Source organism: Protopterus annectens, chromosome 9.part0 (assembly GCF_019279795.1).
Source record: "Protopterus annectens isolate FY-2018-M chromosome 9.part0, PAN1.0, whole genome shotgun sequence".
NCBI lineage: Eukaryota > Metazoa > Chordata > Ceratodontiformes > Protopteridae > Protopterus > Protopterus annectens.
The window spans coordinates 1,353,158,344-1,353,185,549 of NC_056743.1; the positions used below are offsets into that span (position 1 = coordinate 1,353,158,344).

General features: G+C 43.9%; 1 protein-coding gene across 1 annotated transcript in view; it reads left to right on the forward strand.

Annotated features, from left to right (window-relative positions):
• ADAM9 (ADAM metallopeptidase domain 9) overlaps positions 1 to 27,206 on the forward strand; it is a gene marked incomplete in the record, with an annotated part of 1,887,510 nt that overhangs the window by 1,463,258 nt on the left and 397,046 nt on the right. The window contains 2 exon segments of the mRNA XM_044084336.1: positions 3,116 to 3,302; positions 17,151 to 17,231. Of these exon segments, the coding sequence (XP_043940271.1) occupies positions 3,116 to 3,302; positions 17,151 to 17,231 (268 nt within the window).

Genomic DNA, 27,206 nt, shown 5'->3' on the forward strand with positions numbered 1-27,206 from the left:
CTTACAGACAATACCACAGTGATTTGGTATGTCAGCAAGCAAGGGAAACAGTCTTCTCTCCTATGCAGGTTAGCCTTTCAGGTTTGGGAGATGGCTATCCAGTATCAGGTGACCCTTCAGGCAGTTTGCATTCCTTCAGTTCAGAACATAGTGGTAGATTCATAACAATGTCCCATGAGTGGATGCTTCGCAGTGTTTGTTTCTCGACATTGTCCACCAGTGGGGCACTCCTCAAGTAGATCTATTGGCCTTCCCTCTGAACAGACAACCTGCTGTATTTTGTGCCAGAGTCCCATGCCTTCTGGCCTTGAAGGTGGACATCACTCTTTTTCTTGGAAGAGGATTTTTTTTTTATGCCTTCACTTCCCTTCCTCTCATTCCGAAAGTCCTGTTTAAAATAAAACAAGATGCTCCCCCAAATCTTTCTGATGACTCCCTTTTGGCCCAGAAAGCATTGATTCCTTCTTCTGCATCTTGCCAAGGACAATCATCACAAGTTACCTCACAGGGTGGACCTACTCACACAAGAGAAGCGATCTTTCATCCATCCCCACCTGTTCACTGTTCAGCTGACATTATGGCTGATAGGGTTTTGATCCCCTACGGACTATTTTCTGAGGATGTGCTTTGAGTCTTGCAGGAGGCCAGAAAATCTTACTTATCCAAATGGAAGAGGTTTTCTGTTTGGTACCTTTCTTGTAACCCGAATCCACTTACAGTAGATGTTCCTTTGGTTCTTTCTTATTTGTGTGAATTGCTCAATGGTGGATAGGCATTTTCTTCTTTTAAGGCTCACCTATCAGCTATCTCTTTGACTCCCCCTTTAGCTTCTAGAGTTTAAGGCCAAGCAGTTTCTTAAAGGCATCCTTCACATAAGGCCTCCCAGAAAGTCTATCCCCCTCTGTCCTGGGACCTTAATTTTGTTTTAGAAAAATTGACTCAGGCTTCTTTTGAGCCTGCTGCTTCAGCTTCCTTACAGCATTGTTCAGGGAAGGCTGTTGTTCTTTTGGCCCTTACTTCTGCCACTGTCTGAGCTGCAAACCCTTATGGCTGTTCCTCCTTTTTGTGATTTTTCATAAGGATAGGGTGTCCCTTTGTATCGGCCCTTCTTTTATGCCCAAGGTGGTTAATGGGTTGTCTCTTAATCGGTTTGTTCATTTGCCCACCTTTTTACCTCCGGAATCTGCCAGTGAGATTTTGCACCCCTTGGATTTGCATAGAAAACTCAGATATTATTTGGATAAGATTAAAGCTTTTTGTAAATCTGAACAGGTTTTTGTTTCTTTTCATCCCAGCAAACCAATTTTTCGATATCTAAAGCCATTTCTTTTTGCTATTCTTTTCATGGGAACAGCTTTCCTCCTTCTGTTTAGGCTTATTCCAGTAGGGTTGTGGCTTCTTCTGGTGCTTTTTTCAAGGGCTTAGATACTAATTCTGTTCTTGAGTCTGCAACCTGGACTTCTGGGCATACCTTTGCTATGCACTATAGGTTGGATGGGCTTTCTAGGGCCAGAGCTGGCTTTGCCAAAGCCATTCTCCATGACTTCATAGAGGGCTCTGTTGGCCCTTCCTCCTCCCAGTCTTCTTCCCGAGCTTTTGCACTCCCCCTTTTGTAAAGAATACTGCAGCTGTGATGTGGAAGGACATAGTACAGTTTTTTAAATTACTACTGTAACACTAGATGTCCTTTTCTTCACTGTTAAAGTACTCGCTACCTCCCTCCTCCCCTGGACCTTTTTCCTTCCGGATGTGTTTGTTACCTACCTATATCTTTGGACAGTCATTCTTACTGGGGCTTTTTCAGTTCTGAGGATGGTACATCTGGACATCATCCTTATGCCATATGCTATGCATGGGGAGCATACGTGTGACGAACTGCGTACCCTTTACAACCAAAAGACTTTGGTATACTGGCCAGATGTTGGGATGCCTTTGGCAGGGGATCCTTCTTGTGATGAATACTGCAACAGTGAAGAGGCTTTTTCAGTTCTGAGGATGGTACGTCTGGACATCATCCTTATGCCATATGCTATACATGGGGAGCATACGTGGGACGTACTGCGTACCCTTTACAACCAAAAGACTTTGGTATACTGGCCAGATGTTGGGATGCCTTTGGCAGGGGATCCTTCTTGTGATGAATACTGCAACAGTGAAGAGAAGGACATCTACTGTTGTGGTAATATTTTACACAATTGCACTTTTTGCAAAAGGAAATAAAACTTAACATACATATTTTAGGGTATGAGAGAGAGTTGTACAGTACTAGGCTAAAAGAAGCATTGCCATTCGATATCCTCATAGCTAAATGGGTAGAGTTAACAGCTTCATGTACAGTAGGTCCAGGGTTTGAATACAGGGAAGGGAAAATATGTATTTATGAAAGGGCCCAGTGGCCTAATGGATAAGGCATCAGCCTCCAGAGCTGGGGATTGTGGGCTCAAGTCCCACATGGGTCAATGATTCTTTATCAGATCTGTGTTTGCATGGTGGGTTAATGCAGTACGCTGTGGGTGAGAGGAGCCCGGGTTCAAAACTTGGCAGAGGTGTTCATTTCTTCCTATGGTCCTGTACACCTCATGGGATTCCACCTCTGTCCCTGCTGAATAGGGGCTTTGAGTGCTGACTTGTCTAAACATGGGCTAAACTCTTGGCTAGGCTTATAAGGGCTTTGGGGCCAATAGCCTAGTAACTTCCTGTGATCCTGTAGCATTTAATTGCAAGAAAAAACATAACACAAATGTATATCTAGTTTCCAGTTATTAGAGTTCCTTGCTTGGACATTTTTTTGTAGTTATATGCGGTGCTTTGTTAACAAAATCTGTATTAATGCAGAGGCTCTTATGTATACATTTGGTAAGATAAAAATTTAACAGGGTTTATGTTTGGAATCTGTTAAGTATATCACATAATTAAAGATACAGTTAAGTTGTTACTTTTTATCTGTAAGTTGAAACTTAAAAAAAAGTTGCTGCCTTAGACCAATGGGACTCCATTCATTCCTTGTGATACAATAACAGAACTGTACTTTAATTGAAAGTCCTCATGATTTGCTCATATTGCATTTCACTGTGCAGAATATGCCATTAACTATCCTATCTGCTGTATTTTCTAGGAATGCTCTCTGTGGGAAACTACAGTGTGAAAATGTTGGAAATCAAGTACCTGTTTTTGGAATTAAACCATCCATTAGCCAAACCCCTGTTGGTGACACTATGTGCTGGGGGGTGGACTTTCAGCTAGGATCAGATGTTCCAGATCCTGGAATGGTTAACGAAGGAACAAAATGTGAGGAAGGAAAGGTAAAGAAATACAACTATTTTGTTTCATTTGTTCTACTACATTCAGGAGTTTTCCATCCTTTATTCCCAACTAAAAAAAAACACGCACACACGCACACACGCACGCACACACGTACACGCGCACACACACACACTGCCAGATGTAACTTCCATACCACTGACTTGTCATTTAGCTTTCTTATTCCAAATGTCTCCGCCATCTGACATTCTAACCCCATTTTGAACCCCTCGGTTTTCTTTTTACCCTCCTTCCTATCACCCGTATTTGCTTGGCTGTTATACATCATCTGTCCTATGTCGCCCACCTAACTGTACATTTTGTGCATACTAAATGTTATAATATTAGCCATGTGTGATTTTTTTTTTTTTGCCATTTTTAAATAAATTTTAATGAAGTTTATTGAGTTAGATGATGATGTATTTATTATGTTAGCTTCAGGTGTAATATTTTATTACTGATCTGATGTTTATCTTAGTCACCATTCATCATGATATTTGGCCCCTCCTGTTGATAGGGAATGCCACAAACAATTGGTCAGTGAGGTGAAAGGACTTAGTTCTGTGCAAATAGAAACAAAGTTGTCTATGACCATCTAAGGTATGTAAAATGTATTCCCCTTTATTGGTATAATTAGGAAAGAACACTGGGAGTTGGATAGACTAATTAAGGTTTGCTTCAGTGGCCACTTTTGGCATAAAAGAAGGTTTGGGGCTCATGGCCAGTCTGTCTTTATGAAATATCAAATAAGGAGGCTTAATAGTAAGAGCCTGCAATTCTAAAAGTCTTTTTGCTGAAGTTATTGCCACCGAAAAGACAGTCTGCCAAGAAAGAAATTTGAGATCACAGGATGCAGTAGGCTCGAAAGGGGGTCTAGTTAGAGATTTCAGCACCAAAGCAAGGTCCCATGGTGGAGAAGGATCCTTCACAGGAGGAAGCAACAAAAAGACACCTTTCAAAAAGGCTTTGCAGAGCCTAGAAGAAAACGTAGGTTCATTATTGAGATGAAAATTAAAAATCAATGCTAATTGGACTTTGATGGTAGAGAAACTGGCACCCTCCTGAAAAAGGGAAGTCAGGAAAAAGTACAGTTTTGTACCTACCATAAATGTAGATGTTCGAAGATCCACATTGCTGCAGTCCTTACACTAGGGTAGTCCGCTGTCCTCGGTCGGCCCGAATACCAAAGTGTAAGGCTGACGTCGGTCAAGGCGCATTAGACTGACGTCAGGACGTCAGGGTACAAATGCGCATGACCGACGTCATATCCTCAGTCTTTTCTTGCCCCAGATGTCAGAAGACCCTAAAAAGGAAAGGCCAAAACCAAAAAACAGCAACCAACCAACCAAACACCCTTGCACTAAATATATGTACAATATATACAAATTTACAACCCAACCCACACAACCGCCTCTAACTACAGAGGGGAAGGAGGGAGGTTGACTGCAGCAATGTGGATCTCCGAACATCTACATTTATGGTAGGTAAAAAAGTACAGTTTTGTACCAACAAAAAATGTAGATGTCCAAGGATTCCATTGCTGCAGTCCTTACTATTGGGTATAGTCCGCCCAGTCGGCCCGAATACCAGAGTATAAGGCTGACGTCGGTCAGGGCGCATTAGACTGACGCCAGTACGTCAGGGTACTAATGCGCATGACCGACGCCATATCCTCAGTCTTTTCTTGCCCCAGATGTCAGAAGACCCTAAAAGACAAGGCCCAAAATACCTGCACCAAAAACATGTACAATATATACAAGAATATATACAAAAATATAAGCATGTAAACTCACCTACACAACCACCCCTAAACACAGAGGGAAGGAGGGAGGGAATTGGACTGCAGCAATGGAATCCTCGAACATCTACATTTATGGTAGGTACAAAACTGTACTATGTTCTTCGCTTTCCATTGCTGCAGTCCTACTATTGGGTAGAATCCCAAAGCAGAGGTAAGGGAGGCTGGCAAATCATAAAGAAGTAGGAGCTGACAACATGCCTTGCAAAACAGCTGTGGCAAAACCAGCCCTAGACTTAGAGTAGATAGGAAGGTGATAATGCTTAGAGAAAGTATGCACTGAACTCCAAGTAGCTGCTTCCAAAATATCCTTAGTTGCCACCCCCCTTAGAAATGCTGTTGAAGTGGCAGTAGCTCTAGTGGAATGAGGCCTAATCCCAGCTGGAATCTCCTTGCCATGATGGGAATAACAAAATGCAATGCAAAAGCCAATCCACCTAGAAATAGTTTGTTTTGACACAGGCTTGCCCTGTGAACTCAAAGCAAAAGAAACAAACAACTGCTGAGACTGCCTAAAATCCTTAGTCCTGCTTAAATAATAACGCAATTGCCTGTGTACATCTAAAGTGTGCAAAATCTTTTCCCCTTTATTTTGAGGGTCTGCATAAAACGTAGGCAAATGAATAGTTTGGTTTAAAGCCACACTAGAAACCACCTTAGGCATAAAGGAAGGATTAGTACGTAATGATACCCTATCCTTATGGAAAATCAAAAAGGGCTCTACTGCCACAAGGGCCTGCAACTCAGACACCCTTCTTGCAGAAGTAATAGCCAACAGAAAAGCAGTCTTCCAGGACAAGTATTTCAATTCAGCAGTAGCTGCAGGCTCAAAAGGTTGTAGAGTAAGTTTTTCCAACACAAAATTGAGATCCCAAGCAGGAGTAGGAACTCTACGTGGGGGTCTTATATTCTTTGCCCCTCTAAGAAACTGTTTGAACAAAGGATGCGAAAACAAAGGTGGGTCACAATCATAGTGAGCTGAAATTGCTGCAGCATGAATCTTAATGGAAGAGAAGGACAAACCTTTGTCCAATAACTCAGTAAGATATTGAAGAGCCACACTCAAATTAGGCTCAGAAATCTCCAAATTCTTTGCTGTACTCCAAAATAAAAATCTCTTCCATTTTTCTGCGTACACTCTCCTTGTACTAGGTCTTCTAGCTTCCATAATCACATTTAAAACTTGTTGAGGAAGTTGAGACCTGCTGTGTGTCAACATAGAATATGCCAGGCTGTTAGATGAAGAGAGTGAAGCTTGACATTGAGCAGATGACCGTCCTTCTGAGATAACAGATGAGGAATCAGAGGTAAAGGCCATGGAGGCTTCTTTACCAGACTCCGTAGTAGTGGGTACCAGTGTTGCCGAGGCCAATTTGGAGCTATCAAAATCATCCTTGGCCTGTCTTGTCTGACCTTTAATAGTACCTTTGGAAGAAGAGGCAGAGGTGGAAAGGCATACACATGAAGGTTTTTCCAACTGAAAGACAGAGCATCCACTTTCCAAGCTGTGTGATGAAACCCCTTTGTGCAATACTTTGGCAGCTGGTGGTTTAGTGGAGAAGCGAACAGATCTATGTCTGGAGTTCCCCATGACACTGTCAATTTCTGAAATACATGAAGATCCAGTTTCCACTCGTGGGGATCCATGATTTGTCTGCTTAACACATCTGCTAAGGAGTTCTGTGCTCCTGGCAGAAACCTTGCCTGAAGAGTTAGGTGCAAGCTTAGCGCAGTCTCCCATAAAATCATTGCTTGCCTGCATAGAGGATAAGAATGTGTTCCCCCTTGCTTGTTGATGTACCACATGACAGTTGTGTTGTCTGTTAGAATCAACACCTGCCCTGGAAGAAGTAACTCCTTGAAAGCCATTAATGCAAACTGGACTGCTAACATCTCCTTCATGTTGATATGTAGATGCTGTAGTCTGGCAGGCCACTTGTCTTGTATCCACTTTCCATTTAGATGAGCTCCCCAAGCAATGTCCGAGGCATCTGTCGTTAAAATCTGACTTGCCTCTGGCCGGGTCACAGAGAGTCCCTTGTTTAGGTGACATTCCTGAGCCCACCACAAGAATTCTTTTTGAAGGCAAGGTATTATTTGAATGACAGTGTCCAAATCCTGGCAGTGCTGTGTCCATACATTTTGAGATACCATTGTAGCTTCCTCATATGCAGTTTGGCATTGGGAAGCACCAGAATACAAGATGCCATGAACCCTAATGCTTGAAGGACTGTCCTTGCAGTCAGCACGGACTGATGAGATAGTTGATGGAAGTAAAGTGACAGACTCTTTTGTTTGTCCGGGGTTAAAAAGGCCATCTGGGCTGCTGTATTCAGTCTCACACCCAGAAAGCACATGTCTTGAGAGGGTACTAGACTGGACTTTATTTCGTTCACAGAATACCCTAGGCATCTTAGCACTGCTATAACATATTCCAGATGCTGTAGAAGGTCTTCCTTTTCTTGAGCCAGAATCAGGCAGTCGCCCAAGTAAGGATAGATGTGAATTCCTTGAAGCCTGAAGTAAGCTATCACTGGAGCCAGAACCTTTGTGAATACTCTGGGCAGTAGATAAGCCAAAGGGCAATGCAGAGAACTGATAATGAGAATTTCCAGCTCGAAACCGCAGATACTTCCTGCAATTTAGCCTTATAGGCACATGAAGGTAAGCTTCCTTGAGATCTAAAGTTACCATCCAGTGATCTTTGCCCAGCAGAGGTAAAAGCTGTTGTAACGTCAACATCTTGAACTTGGGAATGTCCAGAAAAGTGTTGAGGAGAGATAAATCCAAAATTGGTCTCCACGTGTTCCCCTTCTTTGGTACTAGGAACAGGCGAGAATAAAATCCTAGGCCCCTTTCTGATACAGGGACTGGCTGAATGGCCCCTATTTGGAGTAACTGAGAAACTTGCTTGTGAGCCTCCTTTCTTTGTGGAGGAGGAACGCCTGGCATGCCTTTGAAAGGGGCATTGTATGGAAATAAAATCTGTAACCGTGGTGAATGATATCCAACACCCATTTGTCTTGAGTAATTAAATCCCAATTTTCTTTGAAAAGAGACAGTCTTCCTCCCAAAGGAGCTGCCAGACGAGAATCTACTGGCAGCTGAAAAGACAGGTCATTGGGTCTGTTTACGAAAGGACTGACCCCTGCCCTCACCAGAAGTCTGAGCAGGTGAACTCCCTGTTCTAGGCCTAAAAGAACCTTGAGCCCTACCACGTCTAGACCTACCCCTAGACTGGGAATCATAAGCAGGATATGTCCACCCCTTAGCCGGCCAATTTCTACTAAACTGCTGCACCTGCAAAAAATCTTTAACAGTTTGCATAGACTTAGCTTTGTCCTCCATTTTCTTTAAAACTGCTTCCACAGGCGATCCAAACAACACATCAGACTGTAAAGGAGCATCCAAAATCCTTGTCTTAACATGCTCAGCTAAATTCTGATCCTTCAACCAGGCATGCCTGCGAAGAACAGAACTAGTAGCAGCCACCCTCGAGGAGGCCTGTACAGCATCAAAACCACATTGCAAAGAATGCTTACCCACTTGTTCAGACACATGAACCAAATCCAGCAACTCTTTACACTCAATACCTTCCGCCAAAGCATCCACCTTAGATTTTAATTGTGAAAGGAGATAATTCTGATATTTTAGCATGTGAAACTGACAATTCAACGCTCTCATGGCTAGAGTGGAAGAAGTATACACTTTCTTTCCCCACCTATCCAAAGCCCTTGCCTCTTTATCAGTGGGAACAGGATTTTAACCACAGAAGCCTTAACACCTTTAGGCCCTTGAGAAATAGTTTCTGGGTCCGCCCTAGGACTCTTAAACAAATACTTATGAGCTTCGGGCACCCTGTAATACCTATCAGGCTTAACAGGAGCAGGAGGCAAAGAGTCAGGGTTCAGGGAAGCCTCTGCAAAAACATCTTCCACCACATTCAACACAGGAGGAATAGCTAAGGGCCTATGCTGAGGTAAAAACAAGAATTCCCTAAGCCTTTTCCTGGAATCAGAGTAATCCTGGCCTTCCCATTTAAAGTGCTCCCTCATAGAATGTAGAGTCTCTGAAAATGAGAAATCCTCTGGAGGAGAAGCTGTAGGAGTGGAATCATCCACATCAGAATCAGAATAAGTAGGATACTCCTGTAAGTCTTCCGCAGAAGACTCTGAAGCCTCTGAACACTGTTCAAAACTATCAAATTCCGGTTCCACCCTAGGCCTCTTATCAGGCGGGGGCATAGAACCTCTAATCATAGTAATCAAATCTTCTGCCATTTTAAGCATATGTTTCTTAGGTACAGAACCGAAATGCTAGGAGAAGCCCCACTGAAGCTGAACTTGGCCTACCTCTCAAAGAAGTTTTGGCAACAGAAGGAGAGGCTCTAACTACCTTGGGAAGAGAGGGAAGAACAGTTACCTGAGAAGCCCCCTCAGCCTGGCCTACCTCCTGAGAAGGCACATCCTGTAACAGTAAAGTTTCTGCCTGAGACTCCATGCAAACTCCTGGCAAAACCTCTGGCTCCACTGAGCCTTCTAAAGAACCGACGTCCGGGACTGCCGGTTCATCAACCCTAGGCTTCACTGTTTTGTCCTTGCGCTTCTTGAAGCGGCCGGAGCATCCGACGGCATTTTATAATTGCAACGCTTCCCAAACACTAACCTGGCACAATCTAACCTCCTCTTAATAGTGCGTTTGTTAAACCTAGCACAAGAGCGGCAACCAACAACGTCGTGCTCAGGCCCTAAGCAAGGTATACACAAGGTATGGTAATCCCTATGAGGTATCTGTTTCCCACAAGAAATACAGTTATTCACTTTTTCTGACATCCGGTAAAATACTGAGGCAAGAAAAACCAAAATGTTCCCCAACGGGTACTTAGCCAACTCTGTTTCGGTCTGAAACTCCGGTTTCGGAAATATTTCAGAACGCCAACCTGCACTCGCAAAACTGCTTCTGCATCGGACCATGCGGCAAAAAAGACTGAGGATATGACGTCGGTCATGCGCATTAGTACCCTGACGTACTGACGTCAGTCTAATGCGCCCTGACCGACGTCAGCCTTATACTCTGGTATTCGGGCCGACTGGACGCGGACTATACCCAATAGTAAGGACTGCAGCAATGGAAAACGAAGAACATCTGTACTACGTTCTTCATCTCACATTGCTGCAGTCCTTACACTTGGGTAGAATCCCAAAGCAGAGGTAAGGGAGGATGGCAAACTATAAAGAAGCAGGAGCTGCCAAAATGCCCTGTAAAATAGCAGTGGCAAAACCAGCCCTAGATTTAGAGTAAAGAGGAAGGTGGTAATGCTTAGAGAAAGTATGCACTGAACTCCAAGTAGCTGCCTCCAAAATATCCTTAGTTGCCACCCCCCTTAGAAATGCTGTCGTGGCAGTAGCCCTAGTGGAATGAGGCCTAATCCCAGCTGGAATCTCCTTGCCATGATGGGAATAACAGAAAGCAATGCAAAACCCAATCCACTTAGAAATAGTTTGTTTTGACACAGGCTTGCCCTGAGAACTCAAAGCAAAAGAAACAAACAACTGCTGAGACTGCCTGAACCCCTTAGTCCTGCTTAAATAATAACGCAACTGCCTGTGTACATCTAAAGTGTGCAAAATCTTTTCCCTTTATTTTGGGGATCTGCATAAAAGTAGGCAAATGAATAGTTTGGTTTAAAGCCACACTAGAAACCACTTTAGGCATAAAGGAAGGATTAGTACGTAAAGATACCCTATCCTTATGGAAAATTAAGAAAGGCTCAACCGCCATAAGGGCCTGCAATTCAGAAACCCTTCTTGCAGAGGTAATGGCCAACAAAAGGCAGTCTTCCATGACAAATATTTCAACTCAGCAGTAGCTGCAGGCTCAAAAGGTTGTAGAGTGAGTTTCTCCAACACAAAATTGAGGTCCCAAGCAGGAGTAGGAGCTCTACGTGGGGGTCTTAAATTCTTTGCCCCTCTAAGAAATTGCTTGAACAAAGGATGAGAAAACAATGGTGGGTCACAGTCATAGTGAGCTGAAATTGCTGCAGCATGAATCTTAATGGAAGAGAAAGACAAACCTTTGTCCAATAACTCAGTAAGATATTGAAGAGCCACACTTAAATTAGGCTCAGAAACATCCAAATCCTTTGCTGCACTCCAAAATAAAAATCTCTTCCATTTTTCTGCGTACACTTTCCTTGTACTAGGTCTTCTAGCTTCCAAAATCACATTCAAAACTTGCTGTGGAAGTTGAGACCTTCTATGGTTCAAAACAGAATATGCCAGGCTGTTAGATGAAGAGAGTGAAGCTTGAGATTGAGTAAATGACTGTCCTCCTGAGACAACAGGTGTGGAATCGAAGGTAAAGGCCATGGAGGCTTCCTTACCAGACTTCTCAGTAATGGGTACCAGTGCTGTCGAGGCCAATCTGGAGCTATTAAAATCATCCTTGGTTTGTCCTGTCTGACCTTTAGAAGTACCTTTGGGAGGAGAGGCAGAGGTGGAAAGGCATACACATGAAGATTTTTCCAACTGAAAGAAAGAGCATCCACTTTCCAAGCTGTGTGATGAAACCTTTTCGTGCAAAACTTTGGCAGCTGGTGGTTTAGTGGAGAAGCGAACAGATCTATGTCTGGAGTTCCCCATGACACTGTCAATTTCTGAAATACATGAGAATCCAATTTCCACTCGTGGGGATCCATGATTTGCCTGCTTAACACATCTGCTAAGGAGTTCTGTGCTCCCGGCAGAAACCTTGCCTGAAGATTTAGTTGCAAACTGAGAGCAGTCTCCCACAAAATTATTGCTTGCCTGCATAGAGGATAAGAATGTGTTCCCCCTTGCTTGTTGATGTACCACATGACAGTTGTGTTGTCTGTTAGAATCAACACCTGCCCTGGAAGAAGTAAATCCTTGAAGGCCATTAATGCAAACTGGACTGCTAACATCTCCTTCAAGTTGATATGTAGATGTTGTAGTCTGGCAGGCCACTTGTCTTGTATCCACTTTCCATTCAGATGAGCTCCCCAAGCTTTGTCTGAGGCATCTGTCGTTAGAATCTGACTCGCCTCTGGCCGGGTCACAGAGAGTCCCTTGTTTAGGTGACATTCCTGAGCCCACCACAACAATTCCTTTTGAATGCAAGGTATTATTTGAATGACAGTGTCCAGATCCTGGCAGTGCTGAGTCCATACATTTTTGAGATACCATTGTAACTTCCTCATATGCAGTTTGGCATTGGGAAGCACCAGAATACAAGATGCCATGAACCCCAAGGCTTGAAGGACTGTCCTTGCAGTCAGCCTGGACTGATGAGACAATTGATGAAAGTAAAGGGAAAGATTCTTTTGTTTGTCCGGGGTCAAAAAGGCCATCTGGGATGCTGTATTCAGTCTTACACCCAGAAAGCACATGTCCTGAGAGGGTACTAGACTGGACTTTATTTCGTTCACAGAATACCCCAGGCATCTTAGCACTGCTATGACGTATTCCAAATGATGAAGAAGCTCGTCCTTTCCTGGAGCCAGAATCAGGCAATCGTCCAAATAAGGATAGATCTGTATTCCTTTTAGCCGAAGGAAAGCTATCACTGGAGCCAGAACTTTCGTAAACACTCTGGGCGCAGTAGATAAGCCAAAGGGCAATGCAGAGAACTGATAATGAGAATTCCCAGCCCGAAAACGCAGATACTTCCTGCAACTCAGTCTGATAGGAACATGAAGGTAAGCCTCCTTGAGATCCAAAGTTACCATCCAATGATCCTTGCCCAGCAGAGGTAAAAGCTGTTGTGGCGTCAACATTTTGAACTTGGGAATGTCCAGATAAGTGTTGAGGGTAGATAAATCCAAAATTGGTCTCCACGTGCTCCCTTTCTTTGGTACTAGGAACAGGCGAGAATAAAATCCTAGGCCCACTTCTGGAATAGGAACCGGCTGTATGGCCCCTATTTGAAGTAACAGAGAAATTTGTTTGTGAGCCTCTATTCTTTGTTGAGGAGGAACGTCTGGCATGCCTTTGAAAGGAGGCAAGGTATGGAAATAAAACCTGTAACCGTGGTGTATGATATCCAATACCCATTTGTCTTGGGTAATCAAACTCCAATTTTCCTTGAAAAGTGCCAACCTTCCCCCCAAAGGTGCTGCCAGACGAGAAGGCTCTGGCAGCTGAAAAGGTAGGTCATTGGGTCTGTTTACGAAAGGACTGACCCCTGCCCTCACCCGAAGACTGTGCAGGTGAACTCCCTGTTCTAGGCCTAAAAGAGCCTTGAGCTCTGCCCCTACCACGTCTAGACCTACCCCTAGACTGGGAATCATAAGAAGGATACGTCCACCCCTTGGTAGGCCAATTTCTACTAAACTTGAGGTTGAACCTGCAAAAAATCTTTAACAGTCTGCATAGACTTAGCCTTGTCTTCCATTTTCTTTAAAACTGCTTCAACAGGAGAACCAAACAACACATCAGATTGTAAAGGAGCATCTAAAATCCTTGTCTTAACATGCTCAGCTAAATTCTGATCCCTCAGCCAGGCGTGCCTGCGAAGAGCAGAACCAGTGGCAGCCACCTCGAGGCCTGTACAGCATCAAAACCACATTGCAAGGAATGCTTACCCACCTGTTCAGAAACATGTACTAAATCTTGTAACTCTTTACACTCAATACCTTCCGCCAGAGCATCTACCTTAGACTTCAATTGTGAAAGGAGATAGTTTTGGTATTTCAACATGTGAAACTGGCAATTCAAAGCCCTCATAGCTAGAGTGGAAGAAGTATAAACTTTCTTTCCCCATCTATCCAAAGCCCTTGCCTCTTTATCTGGAGGAACCGGATTTTTAACAACAGAAGCCTTAACACCTTTAGGCCCCTGACTAACAGTTTCTGGGTCTGCCCTAGGACTCTTAAAAGATACTTATGAGCTTCAGGCACCCTATAATACCTATCCGGCTTAACAGGAGCAGGAGGCAAAGAATCAGGATTAAGAAAAGCCTCTGCAAAAACATCTTCCACCACATCCAGAACAGGAGGTATAGCTAAAGGCCTATGCTGGGGTAAAAACAAAAATTCCCTAAGCCTTTTCCTGGAATCAGAGAAGTCCTGACCTTCCCACTTAAAATGCTCCCTCATGGAATGAAGAGTCTCTGAAAAAGAAAAATCCTCAGGAGGAGAAGCCGAAGGAGTAGAATCATCCACATCAGAATCAGAATAAGGAGAATACTCCTGCAAGTCTTCAGCCGAAGACTCTGAAGCATCCGAAACCTGCTCAAAACTCCCAAGCTCAGGTTCCACCCTAGGTCTCTTATCAGGAGGGGGCATAGAACCTCTAATCAGAGTAATCAAATCTTCTGCCATTTTAAGCATATGCTTCTTGGGCACAGTCCCTGAAGAACTAGGGGTGACACCAACTGAAGCTAAACCTGGCCTGCCTCTGGGAGAAGCCTTGGAAACAGAAGGAGAGGGCCTAACTACCTTAGGAAGGGAGGGGAGAACAGCCACCTGAGAAGCCCCTTCAGCCTGGCCTATCTCCTGAGAGGCCACATCTTGCAATAACAAAGTCTCTCCCTGGGACTCCAAAGAAACTTCTGGCAGAACCACCGGCTCCACCGAGCCCTCTAAAGAACCGGCGTCCGGTACGGACGGTTCTTCTAGCCTAGGCTTTGCTGCTTTGTCCTTGCGCTTCTTAGGCGTCGGAGCATCCGACGGCATTTTATAATTGCACCGCTTTCCAAAGACTAACCTGGCACAATCTAACCTTCTCTTTATAGTGCGCTTGTTAAATCTAGCACAAGAGCGACACCCAACAACGTCGTGCTCAGGCCCTAAACAAGGTATACACAAAGTATGATAATCCCTATGCGGTATCTGTTTCCCACAAGAAATACAGTTATTCACTTTTTCTGACATCCGGTAAACCACTGAGGCAAGAAAAAACCAAAATATTCCCCAACGGGGTACTTAGCCAACTTTGATTCGGTCTGAAACTCCGACTTCGAAAAATTTCAGAACGCCAACCGGCACTTGCAACGCTGCTTCTGCATTGGACCATGCGGCAAAAAAGACTGAGGATATGACGTCGGTCATGCGCATTTGTACCCTGACGTCCTGACGTCAGTCTAATGCGCCTTGACCGACGTCAGCCTTATACTTTGGTATTCGGGCCGACCGAGGACAGCGGACTACCCTAGTGTAAGGACTGCAGCAATGTGAGATGAAGAACATCAAGAATATCAGAAATAGGGGGTAAAAAAAGATCTAGATTCCAGCCTTTAGCCCAGATAGAGAATCTCTTCCACTTACTTTTGTAAACTCGCTTGGTAGACGATTTCTTAGAAGCAAGGATAATGTTCTTCACAGGGGATGCAAGCCTGGTCTTAGCAATAATTACTGGAATTGGCCAAACCAGGCTGTCAGATGGAGGGTCTGTAAATTTGGACACGGATGGAACAACGGATGGGGGATCAGATCTGGCATTGGATCGAGCACCCAAGGCAGTGGCTGAGATGAGACAGTAGAAGAGGGAACCATATCTGACGAGGCCAAAAGGGGGCAATAAGGATTAACTGTGTCCTGAGGCTCTTGGAATTAAGGGTAAGGGTGGGAAGGCATAAAGGAGACCTGGAGGCCAGTCGTGAGTCAGAGCATCCCTAGGGACTCCCCCCGCCAGGTGTGGGGAATCAGGGCAAAGTAATTGCTTCATTTGTGGTTGAGAGGAAGCAAACAGATCGCAGCTCGGTTGACCCCACCAATGGAAGATCTTCTTCGCCATTAAAGGATTCAAGGACCACTCATAAGGGGTCAAAATAGCCCTGCTCAGCTTGTCTGCCAGAACCGTTGGCTCTGCCAGGAATGTGCATTGCAAGGAGAAAGTGCCCCGAGGACATTGACCACTCCCAAACCCTCATGGCTTCACGACAAAGCAGATAAGAACGTGTGCCCCCTTGCTTGCTTATGTACCACACAACAGCCATGTTTGTGTGAACTGTTATCGTCTCTAGAGGAAGGCAGTCCTGAAATGCTTGCAACAAGAGAAGAACTGATCTCATCTCCAGAACATTTATGTGCAGTTTGGTCTCTGACTGGTACCATGTCCCTTGGACAGTCTTCCCCTGAAAATGCCCGTCCCAACCTAGGAGGGAAGCGTCCGTGGTCACGATGGCCGTAGGAACTGGGGAAGGAAAGGACCTGCCTGACAGGAGGTCCAAGGAGTATATCCACCACAAAAGATGTCTCTGACATATTGGAGTGAGTCGTCTGGAGACTAACAGAGGGTGGGAAAGAGAGGACTACTGAACTGCCAGGGTCCACTGCAGTACTCTCATTTAATACCTGGACCCATAGAACCTAGAGCCCTTAGAATAAGAGACACTGGAGGACGAGTTTGCTCCAGACCCATACGTGGTGACTGGTGACTATGGATAACACAGATACCAAGTTGTTGTAAGTACACAACTATTGTTTTATGCCTGCATCATGGACCAGCCTGAAAAGTGGTTCATGTAGATTAGTATTGTGCCCTTGTTAGCAATGTAAGTAGATAAATAAGGATCCTAGCACTTTTTGTTCATTGCTGTTGATTCCCTGCTTTTAGTTGCATGGGCTAAATGGGAATGAATGGTTTTATATCTCAGCATTTCCTTGTCTAGAGGAAATAAGACTTGTTGCATGTACTGTCATTTGCTTCCAAACTGAGAGAACATTATACTCGATTGAAAGTTGATGATGGGCTGCATGAAAGTGCTAGCCACATAGATTGAGGAAGGCATGTTACATTTAAAAGGAGCACTGCATTTTGAAGTTACCTTGTATTTTGTTTTAATGCAGTCTTGATGGGAAAGCTTTAGGCATATCTCTGAACTTTGTTTCATTGTGTAAAAGCTGGGGGCTAAAATACAAGTATTAAGAGGAAGGCTTTAGGCTCATCTCTGATCTGTATGCTTCACTATGTAAAAGCTGATTAAGGTTGATTATTTGAGGTATGTCATTAACTAGAAACTTATAAAATGCTGTACTGTTTCACTTACAGTTAAAATTGTGTATGTGTAATTTTAGTTCTTTCTTTTGTAGGTCTGCATGAACTATGAGTGCGTGAATGCTTCCATTCTAAACTACGACTGTGATGTGGAGAATAAATGCAATGGACATGGGGTAAATCAAAACATTCACTTTTAACATTGTATACAAAACAATAAATAGATTTTTTAGATGCAAACATTACAATGGTAACTACTGCACAGTGGTATATATCTACATTTTTGGAAGTTACCCTTTTCCTGCATCGCAGGTAAAACATGAAAGTGGACATTTGTGGGTGGAAGAGGTCACTTTACCTCACCATATTTCTCTATCTCATCAAAAGTTTTGCAACTATCTATATTGTTTGCATTTTTACTGATCTTTATCTGGCGTTTACTCAAAAGCATGTACAGTTTTTATTTTGCCTTGCCTACTAACAGTTTATTTCAAGGCTAAAGAGAACTTTAATCATCCCCTTCTTAGGCCATTGATTCTCATGTTTTTCAGTCAAGTTCACTTTTCACAACTTGAATCCTTGTACAAAACTGTATCACCTATTTGATTTTTTAGCATCGTCTCTGTCCCAAACATGTCTGCTGTGTGTGTGGAAGTATTTTAATATTCCATCTGATGTTGTCAGTCTTCATTCATTCATGACAGATGGGTTTCGGTTTTATCCTCAGAACCGACTAAGCCGATATAACAAACTCACGCCAGCCAGAAACTCTCAAGTTAAGGTTACCCATAGTGCCACTCTCCTCATCTCCTCAGATCTCATTTGCCGTGTAGAGTTTCAAGACACATCAGACCTACATTTTTTCAAATTTTTCAAATATTTTGTTTCCATTTTTTCTCTAAAATCTCTATTGTTAGTCGTCGTCATAGTTCTACAGTCAGTTTACTGTGTGAGTGCTTTCTTCTCCTAATTACCTTGTTACTTTGTTGGTAATTCTTCGTACCATTGCTGGTACAGACCCCTCCCTTCCCCTTACCTGGTGATCTTAATAGTAATGTTGGCATTTTTCCTTCCTTTCCTTTACCCTCTTGGGTATACCTTTACTACCATTGTTAGTAATATAAAAAAACATTCTTTCTTACTCGTGTGTTGTGTGTGTGTGTGTGTGTGTGTGTGTGTGCGCATCTCTTTACAAGATTTCTTGCTGTTCTTCATATTGCTATTAACATAGTATTTATTTGTTGCTCTTATTGCTCTTACCTTAGTATTTGTTGACAGTGGCAGACAAAAAAGGTACCACTGCATTTAAACAGTGTGGCAAATGTGGCAGGAAGATGCCAAATTCCGATGGGCATCTCTCCTGCGTGTACTGCTTAGGAGTACCACATTTGCAGGTTCAACCTCCATGCGAGCTCTGTAAGGACTTCAGAGCCCGCATCTTAGAGCGTAAAAATGAACTAATTTTAAAGGGTCTGCAAAACCCCTTTCTCGGAGGCTTGATCTGAGGCAGAGGTATCAACCCCTCCTAAGAAAGAGACTAAGAAAAGGAGTCATTCAGTTCCATCATCTCCTCAGCCTCAAGAACCAAAACTTCTAAGACCCAGGTTCATACTGAACCTAAGACTAAACACACAAAACTGGCACAGACAACTATCTTAGCACTGGAGCCTGAAACCCCTTCCATGGTGCCGTCTGTGACTACAGAACTGACTGCAACAGTTGCCATGGTACCAACCCCTTCCATGGTACTGCAGAGCCTTTCGGCACCAACAATAGTCTCTCCTTTTAAATTGGTCACTCCCTCCCCATCGCAACTTTCAGATCATTCTACCTCAGAGCCAAAGGTCAAGACACTAGCTAGGACCCGATAATCCCTGTCCATTGACCCCTTTGTTGAACAACAGCTTAGTCCATTTCTTGACTGGCCAGAATTTCCTTTCGGAACTTGATGCAGTGAGACTTGTGGACCAGCTCCTAGCGGCCAGAGGCATCCCGACTCCATCCAGGATCTCTCTCCCTCCCAGAGCTGAGGAGTTTTCTCCACAGACTCCAACCTATATTCCTCCTTCAACTGAACAGGTCTTGGAGCCCTCTATGCCAGCACCCCTCCCAGTGCCAGCTTCTTTGGTTCCACTGGTGGATCTTACCATGGTTCCAGAACTGACCCTGTGGACCACGGCTCAGTCAGAGCTGACCTACCCACGAGGCAGTGACTCGTCTGTTGGCACTGTGATCCATAGTATGTCACCGATTTTTTTTTCTACGGTGACAGTTCTGGTTGCTTTGGCAGCTCTGAGTCCTCTTGTGGCCCCTTCCCTGGAGGTGTGTTTGTCGAGTAGGATGTGACCCCTGTTCCGATGTTGCCTTTCTTGGTTCCGGGCTCCCATCCCTCTTAGGCAGGCCTGCCTTCCAGGTTATGGAGAGGGCACTCACCTCAGCAGACTCACAGTTGGTTCCTTCGCTGCCAAGATCGCAGCTGACATAGTCCACTACACTAGAGCAATGGGCACGGGAGCAGCAAGATACCCTACCACAGGGCACCCTCTCTTTGGAGTCCTCAGACATTCCCCCTGATGAGCTACCCCATAAGAGATCATGCAAGAGGAAGCACGTTGATTCACCTGAGGAATCTCTCACCAAAGATACAGATTATGATGAGGGGGAAGGGTCCCCATGGTCACCCCTGAATATGTCTCCTTTGGAGACATATTAGATATATTGAAACAGAGTGGTGACTGGAAATCCACCAACCTTTCCTTGGAGGAATCTGTATTGTTGTAAGCTTTCCATGCCCGACCATCCACTTCCTGGGTGACCCCACCTGCAGAAGAGTTGGTCAATGTTATCGTGCAGCGCGCTTGGAAGGCCACTGACACCGTTGAGCCAGTCCCCTAGAGACCAGACAAAATACTCTTCCCCAAAGGATCACCCTCACTGGTCCAAAGGCTTGGCAGTTGATGCTGTGGTGGTGGCGGCCACAAAGAAAGTACTTGCAGAAGAGAGTCCTGCTGTCCATCTTCCAAGCAGAGAGTCTCGGACGTTGGACAAATTAGGGAAGCGGGTTTACGCTTCAACAACCTATGCCATACGGTCATTAAATTATTTGGCACACTTTACCCATCTTCAGAGGGACCTGATCGCAGAACTTTCAGGCACCCTAGCAGGAGCAGTGTCTGAGGTATGCAACAAAGTTGCCTCACAGCTTGCCACTCTGGAGTCAATATGTAATTTGTCCATGCAGTTGATTGTGCATACAACCGAAGGGACAGCGAGAGCAGCGGGTTCAGGTGTTGTCTTGAGACATCACGCCTGGATGCTCTTGTGTGACTTTGCAGACCCCTGTAAGTCTTCCTTTGTCAATGCTCCCATTGACACTTCCTCTCTGTTTGGTCCCAAAGTTAAAGACATGTTAGCTAGGTGTAAAAAGGACGGCAAGACCCTGTCTGCTATGGGCGTACATTTTTCCACTCCCCAACAATCCTGCAACAGGAATCAGAGAAGTGGAAAGATGTGGTTCAGAAAATCCCAAGGGCCTTTTCGCAACACACATGGCGAGTTTTCCCCCCTGGGCACAGGGGGGCTCACAAGGAAGATACCTCTGGAAGCACTTGGGGGGGGGGGTGATTCTGCACCACTTAGCCTGGCATACAATAACATCAGATTCCTAGGTGCTGACAATTACCAGAGGTTACCACATTCCCTTCGATCTTTACCCGGAGCTGCAAAAGCGAATCCCCAATGTTCCACCCAGTCAGAGGGGCACAGCAGTACAATAAATTCAAAAGCTGCTCTAAAAAAGAGTCATCCAAACAGTCCCATCAGACCAAATAGAATCCAGATTTTACTCAAGGTCTTTTTAGTGCCAAAAAAGACAGGGGACTGGAGGCCAGTTTTAAGGTTCCAGTCAGTTTGTTGAAACTTCAGCAGTTCGAGCACCATATGTTTGAACTGTGAAGTTCGAAAACTGATTATTTCGAAGCCGTGGAACACCGAATTCTTTCCCAGGGAAAGAATTCAGTGGGCCTTTTCTGTGGCTTCGCGATTTTCAGCACTGTGGTGGAAAGTTACGGGTCAGGTTCAGGTAAGTGTGCGATTGTGTGGACGTTAGGGTGCGGGTGAGGTGGGTGTGCGATAGTGACAGAATTTAGGGCTAGGGTGGAATAGGTGAGTTAGGGTTAGGGTGCGAGTCAGGTGAGTGTGCGATAGTGATGGACCTTAGGGTTAGGGTTTGGGTTAAGCTAAGTGGATAGATAGTAGTGTATGTACAGTTTAGTGTATGGTTAGATGTAGGATTTTGTGTGTGTGTGTGGATTGCTGTTTTTTTGGTGTGCTTGTGTTTTGTGTGTGTGTGTGTGTGTGTGTGTGTGTGTGTGTGTGTGTGTGTGTGTGTGTTTCTTGGAACAGCGATTTCTTTTTTTTTTCCCCTGGGAAAAAAAATCGCTGTTCTAAGCCTTCGATGGTTTTGCACTTCGAGGTTAGAAGTTCGAACATATGGTGTTTGAACTTCTGCCGTTTTGACGAAGTGATATAGACCCCAATTTTAGACTTCAGCATCTTGAACAAGTTTGTCAAACAGACCAAATTCTGGATGGTTACAGTTCAGTCTATCCTACGGTTTCTGGAAAAAGATGATTGAATGTGCTCGATAGACCTGCAGGATGTGTATTACCATATAAAAATGGACAAAGTCTCCAGGAGATAACTTCGCTTCCAGCTGGGAGCCAATCATTACCAATTGTGAGCGCTGCCCTCCACAGTTCACCAAATATATGGCAGTAGTAACAGCTCATTTGAGAGTGCACGGATTCTAGGTGTTTCCATATTTAGACGATTGGCTCCTTACCGCCCCCACCAAGCATCTACTTCTTCTCACCTTGCCTTACACCTGGCACGGCTCTTGAATATCTCAATAAACAAAGAGAAGTCGAAACTAGAACCTACTCAAAGCCTAGAATTCATAGGAGCAACATCCGACATGAGGTCCTGTCTTGTCGCTGTTCCTCATCACAGACTGCAGAGGCTAAGATCTCAGCTCCGGGTGATACTCTCTCAGGACAAAGTCCTGGCTCGTTTAGTTCTTCAACTGCTAGGGTCAATGGAAGCAACATTCACCATAGTTCCCCTAGCCAGACTCCTAGTGTTACAGTGGTCCCTATTAACACATCCTATGTCCCATCCTATCTGCATAACAAACCATTGCAAGCAGGATCTAATTTGGTGGATGAAGTTGGAAAAGGAGTTATGGAGCTGTCCACAGACACATCCCTGGTGGGGCATTTTCAGAGAAAGAGGGTGCAATCCACTTGGTCCCCCTTAGATGCCAATTTGCATAGCAATGTCCTAGAACTGAGGGTGGTGCTTCTGGTGTTGCAAGTATTCCAGTCTGCCCTCCCGACAGGGACAATTGCTATCCACTCAGACAACATATCGGTCATCTGGTATATCAACAAACAGGGGGAACCAGATCCTACCCGTTATGTCGGGAAGCCTCCAACCATTTTCTTGTAGGAACTCACATTTCCGGAAATTGCAGCGTGATTGCGGACAACCTGAGCAGGTTCATTCTCTTGCCTCATGAGTGGTCTCTCAATCGCAAGATAGCATTGGAGATTTTTCATCGCTGGGGTCAACCTTGCTGTGTTCTTTTTGCATCGCCCAACAACCACAAATCCAAGAGCTACTTTGCCCTAATCCTCCCTCAGGGGGGAGTCCCCGAAGGACGGCCATGTACACGATTGGCACCAGGACTGCTTTATGCCTTTCCTCTGAGACCACTATTTCTAAAGAAAGCACATTGGTTGAGAAGCCAAGTAATCCTCATTGCTCCCTATTGGCCCTGCTAAGTCTGGCTTCCCTTCCTTTGGCCTCACCTAGTTCACCGCCCGTAGACTCTGGACCCAACTCCAGGATTACTGTCACATCCACAGGAGTAGGTCCATCCAAACCTACTGAGCCTCAAGCTGACAGCTTGGTACCTCCATTTCCAGTAATTGCCAGACAAAATAATCCATCTTCCCCTGTACAGAAAATACTTCAAGCTTCCCATAAACCATCCACCAGGGAAATTTATTATAGTAAGTGGAACAAATTTGTGCTGTGGTTTGTTGTGATCTCGAGGAAAAGGACTTGATCCCTTTTCAGCTCCATTTAATACAAGGCTGGAGTACTTATCAACCTTACTCCATTCAGGAGCCACAGCTTCTACTATTAGAGTCCATTTAGCAGCTATCTCAGATTTCCATAATGGTTTTGAAGATTTCTCTTTAATGTCTCACCATCTCTGCAAAACCTTCTTAAAAGGAGTCATGCATTTAAAACCACACTTTAAAGAGCCTATTGAACCTTAGCATTTGGCACTAGTCCTACAAACCTTGACTTGTTGACCCTTTGAGCCAGCTGCCACTTGCGAAATAAAATTTATGTCTTGGAAAACTTTATTCCTGGTACCCATCACTTCAACCAGGAGAATATCAGAATTACAGTCCTTGTGTATGAAACGCTCTTACATAATTTTTCACAAAGACAGAGTATCTCTTCGGACTAACCCATCCTTTCTACCCAAAGTTGGATCACATTTCAGTATTAATAAATCCACTGACCTGCCAATTTTCTTCCAAAATTTTCTAACAAAGGAGAATATTGTCTGCATTTATTGTACATAGACAATTGCATTTTTACTAAGACCAGGACTAAATCATTCCAAAAATCAGACCAATTGTTCTTGTCCTTTTCAGGAACCAAGTTAGGTAAATCAGTTTCTAAAGTCACTTTGGCAAAATAGTTGAGAGTGTGTATTTCCTTTGTCTATCATCAAAATAAAATGTGTTTAACAACTAAAGTCAAGGTACATTCAACCAGATCAGTTGCCACTTCCATAACCTTTCATTCGAGAACTATACCTTTATCACTCATTTACAAATTGGACATGGTTTCCAGGGGGAGAACATCCTTTGGCTCAGTGGTGCTCAGGAATATCCTTCCGTAGGGCCTCCCAAGACATGAAGTAGCTAGGGACTCTGTCCCAGTCATCATGAATGAATGAAGGTTGACAACATTAGATAAAGATGTTATGTTTTACCATGATGTTCCATCTGTGTTGTCAATCTTCATTCATTCATGACACCCCCCTCCTACCCCCCCTCCAAAGGCTCCTGGAGGTTCAGGTTTGGTATTGGTTGCGTGATAGGGTATTTGCTCAGACAAAGCCACCGCTTACTTATTCTTACGAGCAAACTCAATCTGAGGAGATGAGGAGAGGGGCACTATGGATAACCTTAGCTCGAGAGCTTCTGGCTGGAGCGAGCTTGTAATATCGGCCGAGTCTGTTCTAAGAATGGAACCGAAACCCATCCATCCTGAATCAATGAAGATCGACAACACAGATCGAACATTATGGTAAGAACATAACTTCTTTTTCTCGATTTTTTTTTTTTCCCCCAAATCTTTAATTACTTACATAAAAGAAAAAAAAAACTAAACAACATAGACTAAAAGCAAAAATAAAATCACATTGTCGAATAATTTCTGATATATTAATATTAAGGTTTATCTAGACAATATATGTACTGCATTGCACAGACCAACTTGAAAATAAAAGTACAGATGTGCCACACAGATCAGCAAATATCATTCAGTTTGTGGTACTGCTTTGTACTAATCAGAGCAACAGGGGAACTGCAGCTGTTCCTGATACTTATTGGGCATAAGGCATTGAACTAATCCTGAACAGGATGTCATTCCATGGCAGGACACGTGTATTCATGAACAACACACATGCACACATCCTCATTCAGTCACTGACTGCATTCACACCTGCAGTCATTTAGAGGCTCAGCAGTTAACCTGTCTTCATCTTTCAGGTTTGGGAGGAAACTGGAGCATCTGTAAAATAAATCCATGCACGTCCACTGGGGATTTGCAGACTTTGTACAAAAGGCATCTCAGCCAGGAACTGTAGCAGTGAGCCCAGATACTATAAAGCAACAATGTTGATAATTGCATCACTGTGCCACCCTGCATATCGGAAAAAACAGACCAATGGCAAGTGGAAAAGTGAGCATTAAAAGCATGTAATATGGCCCAAGTAGCTGTTACTTCCTAACCTCTGAACATAAGATAAGATTGAATAAGAGTGGCAGGCACTGGTCTGAGAACAATGGTGGTCAGATATCATACTTATGCACTTAAAGAACAGTTGTTGTCCTACCACTGAAAGAAGGTATGCATGGGGCAGTACTGATGTTTGCTGACAGTTATACTCCAGTAACTGGCAAAATAATATAAATTTGTCTTGTTGTTTAAGCTTTGCAGACATGCAGACTTAAAAGTTCAAACTATTGTACCCAGCACTATTAAGTTTTTTTCACATCAGGTGCAAAGACATTCCTTGATGCTGAGCAGGCTCTGGAGGTAATGCATAGATTCATACATCAAAATGTGCAGCAGTTAGATCAACAGGATGGGCTAGCTCACTAGAGTGAACACAGTGATACTGGGTCAGGCAAAAAAGATACCCCGTTAAGCTCTTCCAGTTGTTTAAAATTAAAATGAAGAACAAGCAATGTGTGTATTTGAAGTTTGTAGGAGCAGAAAGTTGGTATATTTAAGTAGGGGAGGTGTGTGGGGGGGAGTCCCCCCCTACTTTATTTAGTGGGGGGGGTTCGATTTTTTTCCATGGGAAAATCTCTGTTCCAGCCGTTCGCTGTTTTGGTGATTCGACATTTAGGGATCGATGTTACAGTGTTCGATCATTTGATTGTTCGTTGTTATAATATAGACCCTAATAACAAGGAGTGTGCAAAGCCAGCATTAGAGGGCTTTGTGCGTTTTTAGGTGTCTTACCAAATGGGTATTAAACTGTTATCCTGGAACGTGAATGGGTTGACCAAGATGAACAAGACAAAGGAATTCTTGACACACATCAAGTTTCTGACTCCCCACATAATTATGTTACAAGAAAACCACCTTAATGAAGAACATCAGTTCCTACTACAAGGGGTTTTAGGGAGGGATATGCAGCAGAATGCCCAGAAGCTGTCAAAGAGGGTATGGTGATATTAATAAAAAAAGGCTGTCCTTTAGTTATAGAAGAAAATACGAAGAAAATACACCTGTTTCTATGGAATGCTTTGTTTTTGTGAGAGCTTAGTCGTTAGGTCACTGAGTAGCCCACTTGAACGTCTGTTTCCCCTCCATGGACAATTAAAACAAGAACTAAGGGAAGTTCATGAAATAATAGGGTTTCAACAGTACATTTTAATGACAGTTGGAGAGTGGAATCTAGTTACCGACATGAAACATTATAGGCTGAAATATTTGAGGGTTTGGAAAACCATTGAAATGAGGCACACCCCAGTTGATGTCTGCACAGAAATAAAAGGTAAAACAAAGTATTTTAAAAATGGGAAATGTTGTCCCTCTATTTAAATAAAGCCCAGGCCCTTAAAATGTATACTGTTCCATTGGTTCTACTCTTAGAACAAGCCTGTTTGTACACCCCAGATATCACTTGGTAGGAAGAGGTCCAGAGAGTGATTAAACATTTTGTATGGAACAATAAAAATCAGGAGTTGGTCAGGAAGGTTATTATGCCAGTGTCACAGGGAAGTTAACAGCTGTAAATGTGAAAAAATATCATAAGGTAACCCAGCTAAGGTTGGTTTTGTTTGCTGCAGCATCAGAATTATAGTTCCAAATGGAAAGAAATTACTTTGAGACAGGGGAGTAGAGCCCATTGTCATGAAGAAAGCAAGAAAGAAGCCTCTTTAATCACAGGCTCTGAGGATTCCTCTGGTGTGGTTAAGCCCCACTCTGCTCACCCTCCAGGCTCACTTTGGACCCCTCCCTGCCCCCTATTGCCGCCTGCCCCCAGTACCTCTGAATTTATAACCCCTCAGCCACACACACCCTCCTTCACCAACCATTAACAGGAATTAATTTATAACCCATCCCTTTCACTATCTCCTCACCTACTATTACACCTAGGTTACCTACCTACCAGGAGTATATTTCCCCCATTATGTCTTTAGTACTTGCTAAGTCTTCTAAAATACCACCTCTACTCTACACCCTTCCTTTACTAATCACCCTTTATTCTCTCACCATCTATGAAACCAATCCCATATAGGATTCAACCATCCCAAACACCTTGC